At 37.6% G+C, this 21438-nt stretch overlaps 1 protein-coding gene across 1 annotated transcript in view; it reads left to right on the top strand.

Moving 5' to 3' along the window:
- The window catches only part of HHIP (hedgehog interacting protein), an 88927-nt gene that overhangs the window by 38644 nt on the left and 28845 nt on the right, over nucleotides 1–21438 (top strand). The window contains exons 5-7 of the mRNA XM_022599660.2: nucleotides 19142–19293; nucleotides 19675–19848; nucleotides 20469–20612. Coding sequence (XP_022455368.1) covers nucleotides 19142–19293; nucleotides 19675–19848; nucleotides 20469–20612 — 470 coding nt within the window. The remainder of the gene's footprint in view (nucleotides 1–19141; nucleotides 19294–19674; nucleotides 19849–20468; nucleotides 20613–21438) is intronic.

The raw sequence follows: 21438 nt of genomic DNA, 5'->3' as shown, positions 1-21438 counted from the left end.
CAATCCCACAAATGGTACTGGTCAGACAAATCAAGGGCCTGAATGTGGAGCAAATCCATCTCTTATACAACCAGTCTTCTACCTAGAAGTAGAAGAGTTTAGAGTAAACATTAGTGCATTGACTGTAAACAAGTACAAACTTAATGCTTAATTTCTGCCAACCTCAAGGAGGATATTTCAGTCGCCTACAAGTAGGAACCAAGAAAATGTATTAGATATGCTCAAGAATCAGTGAGCATCTTCCAGTTCTTTGGCTCTAGATGTGGAGTAGCCCTAGATTAAACTGATGCTTTGATGTCTTCCTTCTTCACACAATCGGGAATTATCTCCCGACCATAAAGCTATAAAAGTCATTTGATCTGCTGCGTGCTTTTGGTGTTCCAGGTGCCTAGTAACTTTTTGAAATCTTTTTGCTATTGGTCTATAGGCCACTTTAGCATTATCAAAGTTGAATATGATACCTTATACTCTATTTACATGCACCTTTCAACTTGATAGGCAAAGGGATGTACCGTTTTGAAGTTTCACTCTATTTCAGAGACTTTTTAAGGTACACCTTCTTTAATTCTGGGTGTTATTAATGGTCCTATAATCTGGGTATTTCGATTCCTATGTTATAGGTAAGAAACTCATGTTCAGAAAAGTTAATAATCTTCTCAATGATATATATCTAGAAACTGGCAGAACTAAGATTCAAATTCCTGTCTATCTGACTCTAGTAATTGTGCAATAACCATCCAAAAACCAACCTGTGAACATTTGAAGAAATTTTGCTCCAGAATCAGCACTGATTTGCAACTCTGCTCGTCCACTGAGCATTCCATAATAAACTAACACAAAGCTAAAACTCAGATCATATTCCTGCTCCCATCAGCCTCTGTTCCCAAGTATGGGTCAACCCTGGAACATCTTGTTGAAGCAGAAAAAGAAGCTAAGCTTGATTTGGCCTGGAGCAATATGATTGTAAAGGAAGTTAAGTGTGGCTTGCTAGAAGAGTCCGTTTGATGTTGGTTGACAGAATGTCCTTCTGTAGAATTAATTGGAGATTCTTTTTTTGAAGTCCCAAGCAGCCAACAGGTGAAAATGCATTATTCATGCAAATCTTGGGGAAAAGGCTCACCTGTGGTGAGATAAGGCTTTCCCTATCTTAGATGAATGGGAAGTTTGATTCTTCTGCCAAAACAAATTGGGAGTCTAAACATTAGAACTTATGGAGAAGGGTTATGCCCGTCTGATGTATTTGAAGAAACCTGAGGCTCTTTTGTTCTGTTGTTTCTCCAAGTCAATTTCGCACACCAAAAGACACATGTCATGGGGAGCACGTTAAATGTCAAAGAGACTGTGTCAAGTGGGTAGACATTAATTAACTCTGCCAGATGAAACAGTTGCAGAATGGGAGAAATGAGGAAATGCATCATCTACGAAGCTGTATGCAGAAGTGGAAGAGTTGGGAATTCTTTCTCATATACACGAAACTTCTCAATTCTCCTGTGTCTCCTATTCTGTATAAGTTGTCCTTACTCGTAAATTGGATGTGGTTAAAGGCCATAGACACTTTATGGGTTTAAAGTAAGAGCACCAAAAACTATAAATGTCATTGGCATACTTATTTCTCCAACAAGTTTGGTATGTTATAAATGTCATCTAGAGCCCATGCCATACCAGTAGGCAGATATAATTTAGGAGCTTCTTTTAGATACTTAAACCATTTCAATGACAGATAAATATCTTCCAGAGAGTTAGGATCACAAAAATGAAAAAAAATATTTTTATAAATTGTTGGATTAGGTCATACAGTTTAAGCTTAGTCCATAGCGTTTAAGCCACTCCTGCACATGTGCAATTCACAAAGATAGTTGACTTCAGAGGGCTTTTAGTAATGTATTTTGTTTCATCTAGAAGATGTTCTTTATAACAAACAGGAAACCTCACTAAATATAACCCAAAGTTTAAGCAATGGAAAGGCACATAGATGATGTCGTACATTATAAATATTTTTTGTACTTGCTGGTTTATTTCTAAGGAAATTATGAGAATGACATCATAATGATGACTGACTTTTATTAGTGTTTTTGCTCTGAAGCTCTAAAGCTCTAGACCAGTAGTTATAAAGAAAAACAAATTGTCTGGCATTATCCCTTAATACTTTACCTGATGTTTTCTAGTGGCATTAATTCTAGGAAGTAATTCTAGGACCACTATATTATCATCAGTTCTCTTTTACACATTTATCACGAAAACCAGCAGGATAGTAAAGCAAACAGTTTCTTAAACTCATAATGGGAAATAATTACCTTGTATTTTTGGCTGAACTACTGCTTGGATAAGTCTACAACTCGAAGAACAATTTTAGAGTAATATTTTATAGACCATTACTAGTTGCAATTAGAGAAAGGCTTTTCATAACCATCCAATGTAAATTTTAGCAATATGCTCCTTTGTTCTACTAATACCAAGTGGAAGTTAACCTTCTATTTTTACTGAGGCTTTACTCTAATGCCTTTTCTAGATAAATCCTCTTAAATGATTTATTTGATAAAATTGAGCCTTAGAAGAGCATGGGGCAAAGATATATATAATACACGAGATGGAGCTATAGGTCTTATAGTCTTTTATACATACAGCCAACTATTTGAATGCCTATTAGGTGTCAGCCATTGGGTTGAGTGCTGGGATACAGTCAAAGAATAATCAGATTTGATTTCCATTCAAGATTTCTTCTTTATGGAGTAGGGAGACTGATACGTATAATCAACACAACATAATAGGCTAGTGATATGGTGTCCTAGCAATATCTAGAAAGTGCTAGGAAGAAAAAGAGAGAGGCATGCTTTGGGATCAGAGTAGACTGCAGAAGAGCTGGAGCTGGGTCCTAAAAGATCTATAAGTTCTTCCCCAGCAACTAGATGGGGATGGTCTTCCAAGCAGAGGAAATAACCACGTGCAAAGGCATCAGGATGTGAAAACCCAGGTAGCATTGAGATAGCATGGCAGAGCTGAGGCTGGAAAAAGAGGTTAGGGCTGTCTTGAAAAGGGTCTTGTGTTCCCTGTCTAATCCCTTGAACGTATTTTTTAGGTAATGAGAGTCAGAAAGTTTTGTTTTGTTATTGTTTTAAGGAAGCAAAGTTAAATGATCAGATGAGCTTTTTACAAACCTGTGTGTAGGAAGTGGGGTAAGGCTCTTCTTATCATCAGACACAGCCAACAGAAACAAAAACCTCTCACAGCCAGAGAAGAAAAATGAGCTGTCCTTTATCCTGTCCATGGTTTTCTTACCTCCGTTTAGATTTATATCAGGAAATTACTTGATTCAAAGAAAACTTAGCTTGATCTGTGTTTTCAGCGGCTCAACAGCAAAGGATGGATGCCAAAGGCACTCCAGCATCAGTAAGGGCAGTTCTGCCTTGGGCCATTTCCTGCTTCTAGACTACTCTAGGATCATGTGTGGTATTATACAAAAGAATGTTCCTTGTATATTTGAGAGTTCTCCGGACAATCTCACATGTATCTGTGAGAGTCTTCTCTTTATCACACAATGAAAAGGTTACCAATTTTCCAATAAAAGAAATGATTTCCTTTATCATTTTTACAGTGATAAAATGTGGGTTTCTGGATACTTGGATTTCTAATACTCACATCAACATGGCCTTACATTTTGGCTATAAGTGTAAGAAAAAAAATCCTTAAAAGGTTTTATATTATGCATATTAATTTTGATTGGTAATTTCACATTTCCTGATTCCCACTCTCCAGGCTTATAGGTGTAACATAAAAGGCAAGATATTTTGTGTCTGGAAATATTTAAGAACGAGCAGAACAAGGCAGTTTGTGGATATTGCTGACATTTGTGTCCATAATTCGGCTGATGAACTGCTGCTTCTGGAAATTTGCTTTTTTAACCGTATGATGATCCTTAAAGTATCTATGTAGTTTTTGCTAATGTGTTTGTGTTTATATTTTCTTTTTTGATATTCACACATTATGTATAAATACAAGCATTAAGTATCTTTATTTATATAATTAAATAAGTATGTAGATTTAGATTTCCTATATAAAGATGGCCTTTTAAAATTGGTTCCTTAATTTGATTTACATAATTACAAATATACAGTAAAACAAGCAGCTTTACTGCAGATGCCACACATGAGAAAACCAAAGGCCATCAACAATGCCCTTTCCAAGGTCCTCACCCTGAAAGTCGCTTTGTCACACAAGCCATCAAATGAGAAACAAATCAAATATTTTACCCAACCGTAGTTTTCCACTTGAAACCATCAAGACAGAAAAGATATTTTCCCTATCAAGATGAAAAACACTATGAGTGCTTAGGAAGAATAATCGAATTATCATTTCTTTTACAGCTGATCGTATAGTGTACATTTTGGTTGGAGGTTATAGCTCTGTTAGAATAATTGATGAATGAATAAATGATTATTCATCCCTGGATGTAATCCTAAACTCTCAATCCTTCCTTACATTTAAGGATAGCACTCTGTTGCCTACTGTCATGTACATGACCTACAAGCCCATCGCTCCATCCCTCACGATGAGGAAGAAAAGAGCTAATTAGTGAGCAGCTAATATGGACCAGTTGAGTGTTAGTAACTTAAAATTTTTATTGTATTTTTCATTTAAAAAGGAAACCTGATGAAGTAGAAGTTGTAACTCATTTACAATAGAAAAAAACAACACAAAAATAAACCTGAAGTTCAAGTGTGTTAAATTACTTCCCCAAAGTCAAACAGCTTGTAAGTCACAAAGCAGGGATTCAAACCCAGCTCTCATATTAAAGACCCACCTTTATTTCACTCTATTCATCCGTGACCTCAGATCCCTAAAACTCTTCACGGTCAGAGAGCAGGAATGGAAGAGTGTGTGTACTTTTGTACTCTTTCCTTACATTTCTCTTTTCCCAAAGAATTATACCCAATATTAATGAAGTGTCTCTCTGGGAGATGCTATTCTTTCTTTCCTTGGAATTTTCTTCCCTTTCATTGTCTGGCTCCTGAAGTCTCAACTTGAATGCATGTCTTCAGAGAGGCCTTCCCTGACCCCCCTAGCCTAAATTGGATTCCCCCTGATATGCATTCCAATAACACCCTATTCTTTTCTTTTTAGTCCTCTCCAACATTTAATTATGCATTTGTTTGTAGGCTTACTTGTCTGAAGACTCTTCCCCCAACTAGCATACAATAGCTGGCCGTGGCATATAGTAACATTGGATGACTTTTGATGAACATCATCTTGTGTCAGGGCCCACTCTACACTCTTTCAATTAACTACCTCCCCTCAACAACTTTTGAGATAGCAAATGTCCCCGTTTTGAAGGTGAGTCAACTGAGTAACTTTCTCACGTAAAAAGCTAACAAGTGGAAGAGCCAAGTTGCAAACATAGGCTGTCTAAACCCCTGGGCCCATCCTCGACACCAACAAATAGGAATTTGATGCCTAATGACCTGGGAGCAACTGGCTCACCATATTTGCCCCCCGATGATTGAGTGGAGTGCTGGAATCTGAGAGCAAAGCTGTGCAGTGAATGAGGATAAATGGTAACCACGCTATGGATGATGGTGGAGGGGGGGCGCTGGCGGTTGGGAAAGTGGAAACTTTATAAACACTTCATTTGCCCCATGTTTGAGAACCAGGAACTAGTCTCTGCATGGTGATTCTGTGAATGAAAACGGGGCAATTAGTGTGTCATCAGTTTTGTCCACATTGCTACAAATGTTGAATTATAAACATATTAGAAAACTCTGCTCTTTTTCCTGTTTGGCTTTTCCCTCAGTTCACTAAGAACACTAATTCAGGCAATTTGAGTAACAGGAGTTTCCTCAAATTTTGCCTTTTGGTCCAAAATTATATTATCCCTAAATATGTAAAGCAAATTTTCCATTATATTAAGAATTATAGGGAACAGAGCTTCTTTTGCACTGAAAACTGTCCTACTGGTGAAACTTCCCTGGAAAAGGTGAACAGCTACACACTGTCCTCCTTAAAATAAATCTTCATGTATTTGAAGCAAGTTATGTGCACTCAGAGTTTTTTCTTTTGTGAACTTAAGAAATACCAGCCCTCCCTTTAGTCTTTCTTCATAAACCCTATTCTGATTTTATAATTACTTTCATATCTTTAATCTGGACTTCAGATTTTTCAGATATCTGTAATATACAGTTCCCACACTTAATGCCATATAGTATCATACTTTCCTGATTATGGAAAACATGGAACAGCAAAAATTTATGTTTTAAATTGTTACCTAATTTAATATTCAAGATGCATTTTTCCAGAAATATATATTAATTACTTTTATTCAGAATTACTATAAATATGTAATATATCAAATTTCAAAAAGAGTTGCTTAATTTGGATATCTGAGGCATAGCAAATGTTTGTTTACTAAATGTTGGTTTGTAACTAATGATATTTTGGAGTAAGAATGATTTTTTAATGTAAAAATGAAGGTTTGGAGTGATCGTCTTTTAATGTTGCTCTGTTGCTAGAATTTGATCATTTTGTAAAATAGTGATTAATGAAAATATCAGATTCAAAGAATTTCATTTTATTATTTTGGTAAATTGCAAGTTTAATTGACATCTAAATCATGTAAATGCAAACTCTACTCAGAAAGTAATTTCAAAAGTACCATAATTTTTATATGACCTTGAAGTTGAAGCAATCTATTGCATAACTTTTCAAGAGAAGTCACATAGAGGAAACCTCATATTTTCTTAAATTTATTAGTGCTCCTTGGTGGTCTAAACTCTTGGGGGTTTTTTCAAGGTTTCTTTTCAAAGCAATAATCTTACTTAATTGTTTAATGTTTGTTCTCATATAAGTCAATTTGAGTTCTTTCGAGTAACAATAGGAAATATATAATGGCAAAGAGCAGTGAAACATGACTAGGAAACTCAAGTATCCTAGTGTTGTATTTCTATATAATGATGTGAAGATAATGCTTTTAGCTGCATGACCATCATATTAGGCACACGTCATAAAAAACAAACTTTATAAAAGCAAGGGGTCAAATTAATTTAAAACAATTTTGTACCCTTACCTAGAGTGAGGCATTTATCCTTAATATTGTGATTTTTTTTTTTTTTTAATGAAAGGACCCTGAATCTTCCATTTTCTGACAGGAGACAAAAGTTTTTTCAGACTACGAAGGTATAAATCAGATGAAAATATTAAGGAAACATGTTTTATAGCCTTGGGTTTAATATTTAAAATAAAATGGTCAGACTTTATGCCACAAAGATTTTAGCTTTAAAGATGGTAAATGAAATCATATGAGTCCATTTTATTTCTTTAGCTTTTCAGTATGAAAATTTAATATTTCTAATAATTTCATTAAAATTTTTACTCTTTTTCTGATAAAAGTTAATAATCCTTACTTCAGTTAGACCTTTATTAATAAACTATGAAAGGGCTTCCCTGGTGGCGCAGTGGTTGAGAGTCCGCCTGCCGATGCAGGGGACACGGGTTCGTGCCCCGGTCCGGAAAGATCCCACATGCCGCTGAGCGGCTGGGCCGGTGAGCCATGGCCGTTGAGCCTGCGCGTCCGGAGCCTGTGCTCCGCAACGGGAGAGGCCACAACCGTGAGAGGCCCACATACCGCAAAAAAAAATAAAAATAAAAAAATTTTAAAAATAAACTATGAAAAATTATTTTTCTTTATGACAGACCAAGTCACTCTAAGAAAGATATTTCCAAGCTGTGAGACGATAGAATGACACTTCTTCTTACCCATTAAGTAAGTTACAGCTTTGGGGTTTGAAGGAGTTAAGGTATTTTCTATATCGTTTTCCTTGTTCCAGAGGAATTAGTTGCTTTTCTAACAAGGCTTGCCCAATATTTGTCAACTTAATAATTTTTTAAAAATATTTACTCTTTAAGAATAATGTTAAGAAGGAAATCCTTGAGGGAGTGAGATAAGTAAAAATTGAAACTCCCCAAACATAAACAAATACTTCCTTTATTTGTAGCATAATCAAATCTTTGGGGATATGTATACTTTTAATATTTTTATATGTATTTTTTTAATGGATGTACATACTCTCACATACTGTTTGAATAATTTTAGATTCTTAGGTCATAACTGGACATTCAAACTTGCGTCTAAATTTAGTGTCTTTAATCTGTAATATTGCTCTGAGGTAATTTTCCCAGCTGTTTGCCAATATCAAGAATGCATATTTTTCTATCATAAATCTTGAAAGTGCATTTTTACATAGAGTTTGTTTTTAGAGGGGAGAAAATATTGTGACTTGCCATCTGTATTATTAGAGAACAAATATTGGGGTTAATTTGTTTCTCCCATTCCTTTTGCTTGTTTACTAATTAACTTCAGAATATACAAACACTATATATATTTTTAACTGAAAAAAAAAAAACAAGTGGGATTCCTACATTAAGCAAGTATGTATGTTTCAATGCTAGGATAAAAATTCAGATTACCTTGAGTCTTGCAAATCATTCATTAATAAGCCACTGGTAACACATACCATCTAAATCTTCTAAAGAGATATAGACAGATCTTTATCAAAACTATGTGGTAAGCCTGGTGCTAAATATAAGTATAACTGTGCCTTTCCATGCCTGCAATTTTCTGAAGTCCAAAAGTTCTTCAGATGGTAGCTGGCAAAATAATACCCCTCTACATAATTTAAATGCATTCCTCATCTGATTCAAATGTAGGGCTACACATTCTCTACTTCAAAATCACGTTCCCTTCCAATATCTGATTGTTTTATGGATCAATTGAGTTTGAGGATGGCTCTTACCTCTCTGTCCATTGTAAATAGCTGTATCTTCCATTCAAATTGCACATTGGAATTTACAAAATGATTTTGCATTTATTGTCTTCTTTGATTATCTGAGCAACTTTATGAGAGGGAGGAGAGATTTTTACCAAGGAGTTTTCCTTTGCCTTTCTTGCCCCTGAAACAACCAAGTAAACTCCTTGAAAGGATTGTTGAGCGTTCTACTCTATTTTTTCGTGGTATGCTAGTTTTTACGTATAGTTTCATCTAAAATCCAGTAAAAAAAAAAGTACCTCCTCCCCTCATCTTAAATTAATGATTTATTTAATATTTTGAACCCCGTTTCAATTCACAAAAAGATTTGAGTGCTTCGCATTGAAAGGAATAGGTTTGATAAAATTGTAAAGCAGGAGATAAAAGATAAGAGCACAATACTAGTGGGGAAAAGAATAAAAGAGGCTTGAAGGAGAATAGAAATGTCCTACAGTGGTGGTCCAGGGTTTACCAGAGCTAATTGTGCTCACCTCTTCACACGCCACAGTCAGACATCAAGTTGCCAGTTTGAAATTGGCCATGGCAAGAGTATTTACACCATGGAAATGTACATAAGTCAGGATTTTTTTCCCAGATAGTTGGTTTATCAGCACATTGCCTTAAGCCTAAATTAACCTTTGTGTTAACATAACTGATATATGTTTCATTTTATTCTCCTGCACAGCTTTGTAAACTTAAGTAAGACTGTTTCAGTACTGCCTGGGTCTGTGAACAATGGGTACTGATGAGGGAATACTATCTATTTTGTATTTGTTCATGTTTTCATTTAGGAAATATTTGGTGAAGTGGTAGAACATAACAGTTTACATTATTTCTTCTCCAATCAGATAATCTCTGCTTTGCCTCTTCTAGTTGCACATTTGGAGCAAGTTACTCAAATCCTCATGCCTCTGTGTCCCTATCCAGGAAATAAAGATAATAATAAAATAGTATTAAACTCTAGAATTGTTATAAAGTTTAAACAAGATAATGCTTGCAAATTACTTAGCGTGGTTTCTGGCACATAGTAAGAGCTCAATACATGTTACCTTTTATGACAAGGCTTCCACTGTAAGACACTTTGTCTTACTTTGTAAGACACTAGAAATACCAAGAGGAAGTCCCTGCCTTTAAGAAGCTTACAGTCTAGTGGAGAATTGGTCTAGCTCCTAATTTACCTATCTGACATTTTGCTGTGACTAATAATGTAGCTGCCCAATATTTTACTCATTTATAATTCAGTCTAAAAATGTGTGTTTTAAAAATATTTATTTATTTGAAGTGTAGTTGATTTACATATAGTGTTAGCTTAAGGTATACAGCAAAGTGATTCAGTTATATACATATAATTTTTATATCTATATATATAATATTTTTTAGAATATTTTCCATTTTAGTTTATTACAAGATATTTGAATACCCTGTTTTATACAGGAAATGTGTACTTTTAAAAATCTAAGGTCCAGCAAGTATTAAACTTGTAGGTTGCAATAGAAGAGTTTAAGGTAGCTACAGTCTTCTTTAATTATCATTTTTATTCATTTTTAATTCCATGAATATTCTTGTAGTTTCTGTCAAACTTTTGTTTGTTTTCAGGTACCTAAACATACAGCATAAGAGCTTTGCTTTCTTTAAGTGTTGCCAACGTCTCTATACATTTCCTTCTTCAGAAAAGTGTTTAGTGCTAGGATTTTGTTTTTGTTTTGAATTTTATTTATTGTTTTATACAGTAGGTTCTTATTAGTTATCCATTTTATGCATATTAGTGTATCTATGTCAATCCCAATCTCCCAATTCATCCCACCACCACCACCCCCCAACCCCGCTTTCCCCCCTTGGTGTCCATACGTTTGTTCTCTACACCTGTGTCTCTATTTCTGCCTTGCAAACTGGTTTAGGATTTTGTTTTCAAGAAGAGTTTATTATACTTTTTGTAGCTTTAGTATTTTGTAATCATTTCAAATAGATGTTCCACACATTTAGTTTTATTGAAGCATTGTTTTCTTTTAGAGAAGATGTTTTGGAGAACTGAACTTTGGAACATGACAGATATTATTAACACTTGACATATATTGAGCCAAAGAGTCCTTCGTGCTCAAGCCATTCCCTGATACCATATTGGATTCACTGGACAGCATATATTAAAGGTTCTACAGCAGCTAATTGCTGCGTGGAACAATGTAAAAGGGACGGTCAATCCACTCTCTCATGTGCCATCCTGTATCAAACATCACAGTTCAAATGGTAAAAAGCCTAGGGAAAAAGAGAAACACGAAAGTTGATTCAATTTGACAAATATAAAGTTTGTATAAAATAAATCATGGACACCATACATAAATTATTGTGACCAATTTTTACATATGTAACTGAATGTGTATATACTTTTTTCCCCATAGGCATGAGATGTCAAAAAAATATTAGTACCTGGAATAAGAAGCAGCTGGGAAGCTGTAAATTCTAGAAAATAACCGCTTCTAGTATCTTCCCTCTGTGTAGGTCATAACTTAAACCCTATGTGACTGATTTATTTTGTTTATGCTTGAAAAGAGTGGGGAAGAGAATTGTTGAAGAGGGTACTGTGACTTTGAGATAGCTGGTCTCCATCTAGGATGTCTTTTATCCTCTCATTTGTACTTTTCTAGTCTGTTTTTACATTTGCTACCTTCAGAAGATAAATTGTACAATCCTAAATGTAGATTTGACATGGACCAATTGCTGCATACCAGAAGTTATACACCCCATAAAACACTTCCTAAAAGCTCTGAATTGCTGGGTATCTCCTAGCAGCTCTCCAAATTCATTTGAAGCAGGACAGACCTCTTTGTCAGGTGGGTATGGTCGAGGTAAGCATGGGTCCTGCCAGTATTTGAAAATTATAAATACTTTCCTAAAGAACTAGAATTGTATTGGATAAATACAATTAAGCAGAGAATAGGCCTTAAAGAGACAAGACAGGGCTTCCCTGGTGGCGCAGTGGTTGAGAGTCCGCCTGCCGATGCAGGGGACACGGGTTCGTGCCCTGGTCCGGGAAGATCCCACGTACCGCAGAGCAGCTAGGCCCGTGAGCCATGGCCGCTGGGCCTGCGCGTCCGGAGCCTGTGCTCCGCAACAGGAGAGGCCACAACAGTGAGAGGCCCGTGTACCGCAAAAAAAAAAAAAAAAGACAAGACAATGCCGTGAAGAGCGTTCAGTTATCAGGAAACCAAAAGAGTAATTAGAATAAGTTACAGACTTATTTAAAAGAAAAGCCAAATGTGGAAAAATAGAGGAAATGTTAAAGAAAAGGGGAGAATTAGTACTATGAGTGATAGGTCCTCAGTATTTTGTGGCTGGTTTCATGCTCAGAGAACAGTGAAGGTAAGAAAAGCCAAAAGAGTGAGTAATAAAATGGCACAAGGTATTTTATAAAAACGTTCATTTCCAAAGTAAAATTTGTATGGCAGGAAGACTACCAAATTATTCCAAGTCTAACTTCAGCTTCTTCGATAGAGTTGACCATGACCTCCTTCTCCCTAGAAAGGAGGATGGGCTAAAGAACCTCTTGGATTTTTTTCTGGAGTGTTTTCTGACACCAAATGACAGAGGTGTTTTGTTTTGTTTTGTTTTTCTCACATCAACCAATTCTCCAGTACCAACTGGGTGTCCAACAACTCAGTTCAATTCTGACACTATCTGGAGTTAGCCCAGACTCCACAGATTATGGACTCAGTCCTACAAGACTGTCTCCCTTACAGGTACCAGCTAAAAAAGGGGTGCCTACGCTACCCACATTTCTGCTTCCCACAAGCTCCCCGTCAGCCTCAATAACTCATAGAAAGACTCACAGAACTCAGCAAACTGCTTTACTTACTATTACAGGTTTGTTATAAAAGCTATAACTCTGGAGCAGTTGGATGGAAGAGATGCACAGGGCAAGGTATGGGAGTTAGGGGGACATGGAGCTTCTATGCCCTCTCTGGGCACCTCCAGCACTCCCACTCCCTCCAGCATCTCAATGTGTTGACCAACCTGGGAGCTCTCCGGACTCCATTGTTTAAGGTTTTATGGAGGCTTCTTAGGCAGCTATGATTGATGAAATCATGGCCATTCATTGATGATTGAATTCAACCTCCCGTCTGTCTCCCCTCCCTGGAGGTTGGTGGGTAGGACTGAAAGCTCCAATCCTTCAATCACATTTTTTGGTCCCTCTGGCTACCAGCCCCCATTCTGAAGCTATCTGGGGGCCCACCAAGAGTCCCTTCATTAGCATAAACTCAGGTAAGGTTGACAGGGCTCATTATGAAGTACAAAAGACACTCCTTTCACTCAGGAAATTCCAATGGTTTTAGGAGCTCTGTGCCAAGATCCAGGGCCAAAGACCAAGTACATTTTTTGGTATAGCACAGACCACATCATGCAGTCCCTCCCATAAACTAAGTCAGGGGCCTCAGGGGATTGACTCCTTTCTGAGACCAAATTAGACTTGGAGCTATTGAAAAGCAATGCTTCTCATCTTTTCCAGGAGTTGTTGGAGAAATGAATACCCTACAGTGTGTTTCAAAACTTATGAACAAAGCAAAATAACACAATTTTAGTGAGTTTAAAATCCTCCATTGCATGGAAATGGTTTGCCCACATTGAATTTTACCTTCTTTGCATCCTGTGATTAACACAGGAGTTTTGCTCTTGACTGAATTCATCTATGCCCACATGTTAACAGATGGTCTCTTCCTTCTCCTCCTCCATTCTGAAAAGTGCTTTCACTTCACTCTGAAGGGTGTTGGTTGTTCTTGCAATACTCACAGCTGAGGGAGAGTGCTTGCTGTGAAAGCGCTCTCCTTAGGTATCTCTCTGTGAACGTATAGGTGAATTTCACCAGCCTCCTGTTTCAGGGTGCTCACAGCAGGGCACGGCCAAGATGGCTCAAGTCATCAATGCTTTGGATCCTTTTAAAAAATAGATTAAAATAGCCATGTGGTAGGCAGGAAATGCCCCTCCCCCAAAGATGTCCTCATCCTAACCTCCAGAACCTGTGCATATGTTACTTTACATGGCAAAGGGGAATTGAGGCTGCACTGGAATTAAGATTATACTGAATTATCTGGGTGGGTTCAATGTCATCACAAATCCTTAAAAGTGGAAGGGGGAGCAGAGGTCAAAGGGATGAGATATGAGAAGGATTCATCCTGCTGTTATTGGCTTTGAAGATGGAGGGAGGAGGACATCAACCAAGGAATGCCTGATGGCTTCTAGAAGCTGGAAGGGACAGGAAATGGATTCTCCCCTAGAGCCTCCAGAAAGAAACACAGCCCTGCAGACACATTTATTTTAGCCCAGTAAGAGCCATGTTTGATTCTAACTTACAAATTTTAAAATAATATATTTGGGTCGTTTCGAGCCACTAAGTTCATGGTGATTTTTTATAGCAGCAAGAGAAAACCAATACACCTGCTACTGTATCTGAGCTAATAATTCTCAGATAAACCTATTTGTCATTTCTAAACGGCAAAAGGTTCCAGTCTAAGAAGTACAGGTTTGCACGAGGAGGGGCCCACATTGGTCTCCAAGTCCCCTTGTTCCTTTCCTGAGAGTGTGCCAGCAAAACATAGACGTGCAAATGACAATTAATAAATGACAATTAATAATTTATCTGTTATAAAACCAAGATTTTTTTTCTTTTTCTTACCAAGTTTTAGAGTGGAGAAACCTCAGTGATACTGTGTCAGAAGTTACCCAGAGTAGGTATTTACTCTCCTTAATACTTGTGTTTGGGCCATACATATTTCTAATAGTGTAGCACTGTTTAAATACCCTCACCCCAAATCAGCATCATAAAGAAGTTATGGGAGGAATGAAACAACTGAAACTTACTTTGTTATCTGCTTCCATGGGTAAGTTCCTGGAGGGCAGGAATTGGTTCTCACTGATTGTCTTATCCCTGGTGCCAAGTACAATGCCTAACACGTAGTAGGTATTCAATAAATATTTGTCGAATGAATGTTAAATACGCAATTGTTTTGACAAGGGGGTAACAAGGAATATCTTGAATTTAGCAGTGCATTATTTACTTTAATCTATGTTTCCTTGCTTTCTCTATACCATAAGGCTGCTGTATAGATCACTGAACTTGAAGCCAGTCACTTGCCAAAAGGTCACTAAGCAAACTATGGAAAAATGAGAAATGATGCTCCCAGCTCAGTGCTGCCCAGTCCTGTTTCCTAAAATACACAAGTCGATTGCCAAATATGAAATATGAAGGCACAGGAATGAAAAAATGTATATATATTAAGGCAAATTTTAAAGAAGTTGGAAGTCAAAAAAATTAACCACATTGAAAGTATGAACACACTGGAGTGTTTTCTTTAAAATATCATAATGAAAGGCCATGCCCAAAATTTCTCTTAAAAAAGAAAAACATACTTCTTGTTAGAATCACCTTACGATTCTCTGTGTGTTTCAGCAGATGCTTCATTTTCTTCAAAGAGGAATATTCATAGTCAATTGGTTAGAGCTTCCGTGTGTTCACCAGGGAAGAGTTTATCTCAAAACTGTAGGACTAGATCTGATCTTGTACTTACGTGAAAGTCATCAATACTCTTTGTTTGGGGTTTTTGTCTCTTTTCTGCTGACCCTGTGAAATTGTTCCTGAGAGCTGAATGAGAATTAGAATGGCAGTTAACTACTTATTAAAAGTCTCTAAGGAGGGTTTTATGATTTACTCTGAAACATGGGTTAATCTCAAGGTTCCAAAGTGTATAGGGACATTATTTTCAAATCATTCAGCTACCTGATTTTGAGGAGTCATTGGTGCTTGGTGAGGGGCTGTCCAGAAGTTCATGTATTGAGAGGACTGAGCACGGGGAAGACAGGGGCTCAGGGTAGCCTACGATGATGCTTGGTTGAGGCTTCAGTCAGTGAGCTTGAAAAAAAAAAGAAAAAAAGCATTACGCAAACAGAGGAAACCCTAAAGTATTGCTTGTAAATTACTTGTTGCCCATTTAGTTCAGGCAGTGATATACGCTCCCAGAAGCACACAAAGCTATCGGTATTAGTAACGAAGTACAAACTATAATGTGAATATTTGGTCACATTGCTGCTTCTCACATGACTAAGGACAACATTTTGGACATTGGGTTAATAGTTTTCAAAAGTATGATGTCAGAAGTCAGTGTCTTTTTGAAAGGTGTGGCTCCCCACCCCGCAGATCTTCCATTTGCCATTCTACAAATGTGTCTGTCTCCCTTTTAAGACAGCTCGGCTGAACTAATTAAATTCACTAGAGGTTCATTCTCTCCAAATGCTCAGCAGAAACAATTCAGTAATTTGACATTTCTGGAAGGAGGGCATGGTTTCAAATCCATAAAGCTACACATAACGAGGGGAAAGGATGGGAAGGAATAAGAAGACAGTCTAACATTGACACAAGGGCTTTCTGCTGAGCCCGGGAGAGCTGGGCTGCTGGTCCAATCCTGACTGCAGGGGCAACACTCGGGCTGTCAGGCGGCAATGTGCCGGTGAAGACTATGGTTGAAGCAACCACAGAGGGTCTGGAGGCCTCAAATGTCTAGTGGTGGTTCTGGCATTATGGCCTCTAACCCTAAAATATTGCTTGTAAATTACTTGTTGCCCATTTGTTTCAGGCAGTGATGTATACTCCCAGAAGCACGATGTGTACACAAAGCTATTGGTATTGGTAACAAAGTACAAAGTATAATGTGAATATTTGGACACATTGCTGCTTCTCACATGACTAAGGAAAACATTTTGGACATACTTCTCCATCTTTATGATTTGTCAGTAGCATACTTTAAATGGACAGCATAACTCTGCAGGCTAATTCAAGCTAAATCTCCTGACAGCAGTCATATATCCTTCCTTCCCAATCTCTGAGCATTTAAGAGTTGTGCTGTACGATATAATTTTAAAAGCTAGTTTCGAGAGACACTCTAGGATATTTACATAGAATGTTAAATTTTTTCATCAATATAGTTATGAAAGTGAGTATTTCTCTGAAATAACTTGAGTCATTAGTCATGTTTCTAAACCACCCAGAACACTACTTCACAGCTGGAAGTTGACTTTAAAAAAATGAAATCACATGTAATGATTACACAAATATAAATCCTATAACCTGAAAAATTCAGGACATTTTAAAAGACTTTTTTGACTTATATTCTTGTCATTCAGATGTCTCATTCTGTTTCCATATTTGGCCCTTTAATAAAAGTCAGCGATGCCCCTCTAAATTCATTCGTGTGATAGGTGAATCTTTAACGTAAACGACTGTCTTCTATCACTTGTGGATTTATTTCAATCTCTTTTCCCATCTGTCTCTCTACAGTGCATGAATTCTATGTTCCTAATTCCCAAAAAGCAAGCAGCACAGTTTTAAACTATGTTGCTAGCCAGCTCAAGTTGTCTCTCAGATGATTTGATTAAAAACTACAAAAGAACTACTTTCAACAAAAGCTTCTTACAGTGGAACGCAAACATTTGTGAAGTGGGTTTGCAGTACTTACCCTGCATTCACAGCTTTAGAGGGAAATATATGCGGAGAGGAATTAATCACAAACTAAATCCCACCCCTAGGCCTCCTTATACATCTATCAAGGAGGTTTACATGTGCAGTGGCTTTTCTACCATCGAATCTTAGTTACACATCCCTGTTTTCAATATCTCATAAGAAAGGCAAGAGATGTTTATTTACTGAAGATATAAGAAGAAAAACAGCAATGTTGAGTCAATATTAAAATCATCATAACAAGATAACCCAAAAAAACAAGGCTCATTCATAAATCCTAGTCATAGAGACTTAACCCTTCTGCGAGCTTGTTCTTAAAATTAATCATATCGTGATATGCAAATGAAGAGGCTGCCTTTTTTTGACATTTGAATAATAATTTGGTAGGTCTGGGATATTTGCATCCACTTTATTATTTACACACTCTTAAAGTTTGGATGTTTTCCGCTTTGGATGGCATACCTCTGAAAGCAGTTTTTCTCTAATCTGGGAAATAAAACAAACGGTGCTTATTAAAAGTGAACTTTTATGCCTAAAGCTTTAAATTCACAAATCCTTGTGGCACACAAACTACAAACAGTTCTGTGCTTTGTTAGTAACACATGCTATCCTGGGGGACAGAGGCAGGAGAGCGCTTCCGTGATTGAGCATAGCCTTGTGAAGACATGGCGGTATTAGAGACTTTTTTTTCCTCTAACACTTCTGAGGAGTAACTTACAGCTTTTTGCCATAAGAATGTTGCGCTGTTGTGTATAAGGTGATGTCCTAGCGGCAGTCGCAACATTCAGTGTCTGCCACGTTTTTCGCCGTTGTGCATAACTCAGCAGAGCACAGAGGAAGTGCTCCCTGGCTTACCAGAATTTGAACTTGAAGTCTCTGATCTAGATAATTTTAGATACTTTGATTTCATTATAGAAATTCCTAGACTACTTGTGGGATAAAACAAATGCTAAGACCATATTGAGTTTCATCGAGCTGAATTAGCAGAAAATAAAGATAAAATGCCTTTCTATTTAAGCACACGATGATGTTTTAATTGTTACAGCATTTGGCATGCCTAATGTATACAATTCTTGACATTCATACAATAACAAAAGAAGGTTGTTTGGGATTTTTCTTTTATTTCCTAGTGTCTCCTTTCCTCTCTAGGATTTCTCCCACCCCCATCCCAGCCCTGGCTTTTAGCTCTCCTTTCATTTCTCCATTTTTCTATAAGGAAAAAAAACTCTAGGCAGCAAAGGGATATATGTAAAAATACCTCATTTCGATGTAGAGAGGCCAAGGCTGCTTATTACCTAGCTATGATGAACAGACCACCACGGTTGTGACAACTGATGTAGATGCCTCCAGGGTAAAACAAAGGTTTACATATTACACAAGCAATTTAACTGTTTTCTAAACAGATTGCCAAGACAGTGGGAGTTGGCAGCCCACACTGTGTTTTAGGTTTTGGAGACTTGGATTAGAAGTCACTGCTGATTACGAACCTTTTTATTTGTCTTCTGTGAACTACAAGCAACCTAGTAACCCAGCAAAGAATTCTTCACAGCACTTAAACTTGTCTTCCTAGCTTCCCCAGATTACATACACAAATCACTTGACAAAAGTGGTGTAAGGGTCTTGCGTATAGATAACCACACAAGACAATTGTCTTGTTCTAACCCTTAAAGAGTTCCGCAAAGTGAAATGTTTTATAATCCTTTTTGTGCAGTAGGCGAGGAAGAAAAGAAAAGAGTTTGGGCAAAGATTATCCAGGAGAAAGAAAGAGACTCTTTTGGGGGTTCCAGTTGAAACACAATAAAGAACATAATTAACTTCACAATTCTTTGTGTTTTTCATTTGACTGCAGGGAGGAGATGAAAGAGGACTGCTAAGCCTTGCATTCCATCCCAATTACAAGAAAAATGGAAAGCTCTATGTGTCTTATACCACCAACCAAGAACGGTGGGCTATGGGGCCTCATGACCATATTCTCAGAGTTGTGGAATACACAGTATCCAGGTACCACTAAAAGACATTTCATCTTATTTTCTCATTATCTCTTTATAATTTTTTGTCTAGAAGTTACAAATAATTAACCATCAGGTGGCAATAATTAAACCCCAATCTCCATCTGGCTTAAAATCCTGTGTGTGTCTTTAAGGAAAATTGCGAAAAATGGTAGCTTTGGCACTTCTCCACAATTCTCTTTCAGCTTAAATGCTACACTTTGGAAACCTGGAGACTAACATAATTTTTCAGTAATTTTTATTGGCTACATTTTTCAGTATGTTTGCTCATTTACGTGCCACGTGTTTGCTTCCCCCTTTGTGCCCTATTTACTTTCCGTGGGTTCACCTTACGTCTTTCACAATCACGGTTTGTTTCCTCCCCACCACCTAGAAAAAATCCCCATCAAGTTGATTTGAGAACGGCCAGAGTGTTTCTTGAGGTCGCAGAACTCCACAGAAAGCATCTGGGAGGACAGCTGCTCTTCGGTCCCGACAGCTTTCTGTACATCATCCTCGGTGATGGGATGATCACTCTGGATGACATGGAAGAAATGGATGGGTTAAGGTAAAAAAATCCAACAAAACAACAGATGCCCCTTGACGGTAAAATGTTTTAAGTGAGTTATATCACTTATGTCTTTGAATGATATCACCTCAGTTAAATATTCGACTTTTATTATCAGCATCTGCATTTATAACATGAAGAGGAATTCAAATACATATGCTGTTATAGTATTTTTGAAAGTCGCTCTACTGAGATGTCCTGAAACGAGTTCCTGCTGTGGGGTTTGTGCAGTAGCTGCCCTGCACATCCCTGCTGCCTTCGACACTCTACCTAATGGACCAGCATTGTCCAGCGGAGCTTCCTGGGGGACGTTAAATATGTGGTTTGGCAAAAAAAAAAAAAAAAAAAAAAAACATTTTAGAGGACGGATACCAAAAGCAGCGCACCACCAAGGCTGCAGCCTTCAGCCACCGTGGAGCTGTGTCTCGGTGCTGCCACGTGTCTGAAGCCAAACTGCCCCTGGTTTCATTTCCCACGATATGGAATTTGGAACTTTAATAATTTTGTCTCAAATGGGGCAGGGGGTGGTTTTTTAGCCATAGGGCAACTTCCCTGCATTGAGGGTAGGCGCAATACGTAACAAAAACGGAAAGCACTTACGTTGTCCTCCGATTCCTCAGCGACTTCACAGGTTCCGTGCTCCGTCTGGACGTGGATACTGCCATGTGCCACGTGCCTTATTCTATACCCAGGAGCAACCCGCACTTCAACAGCACCAACCAGCCCCCGGAAGTGTTTGCCCACGGCCTCCACGATCCAGGCAGGTGAGAACACAAGCCCGTCCTCTCTCCTGCCTTACAGCAGGGCCGGGATTCACAAAGTGGGGAAAGAAGGAGGGTTTCCCGGCGCGGAGCAGCTAAGAGTGGTATCCAAGATTATGCCTCTAAAATTACACTGGTTCATTATCTTACCCAGTATTTTGCCCTCTTTCTTCTATTAATGTGTGAAGCAGATGGAGAAGGCAGATTAGACAAGGCAGAGGACAAGCTCACAGAGAAATATCGCCTTAACATTTTGGAGAGTTATTATTGGATAAACACTGGTGGACCGGTGTCATGATGAAGACTTTAATCTGAACAGTTCAGACAGATAATAAACTTGGTCTCCTTAAACCGCTCTAAATGCTAATTTCCTTATGAATACATTAAATGAGGATGGTAATAGCCACCTTGCAAGGATGCTGTAATGATTAAATACAGATCTATAAGTGAAGAATCAAATAGAGTATCTGACACACGTGATGGATTTTATATAAATTATGGTTCTTATTATCATAGCTTCACTTAATAGATGATGACACAGTGTCATTTGGAAGGAATTGAGCTAAATGTTAACATTTTTTTACTTGCAAGAAATTACAAATACTGAAGGAATTCAGACTGACTCTTTACTACAATGAACCATAAAGAAAGGACTGCTAAGAAAAATGTAGAATGAGACATTTGGGGTATACTTGAAAAATGCTAGGAAGTGTAATATAGCAATTCTATGATGAAAGCTTTATCTAATCTGTGGTCTGTTACTCATACTAAGGGGTATCTGGCCACATTTATTCATTTACTAGTTATCATTGCTATTTAATATTTATTG

Source organism: Delphinapterus leucas, chromosome 5, assembly GCF_059928025.1.
Source record: "Delphinapterus leucas isolate spDelLeu-1000000601 "Yukka" chromosome 5, BTC_Dleu_Yukka2, whole genome shotgun sequence".
Classification (NCBI taxonomy): Eukaryota; Metazoa; Chordata; class Mammalia; order Artiodactyla; family Monodontidae; genus Delphinapterus; species Delphinapterus leucas.
Note: the sequence above shows the minus strand (reverse complement) of the source record. Positions and strands in the feature narration are given on the sequence as shown.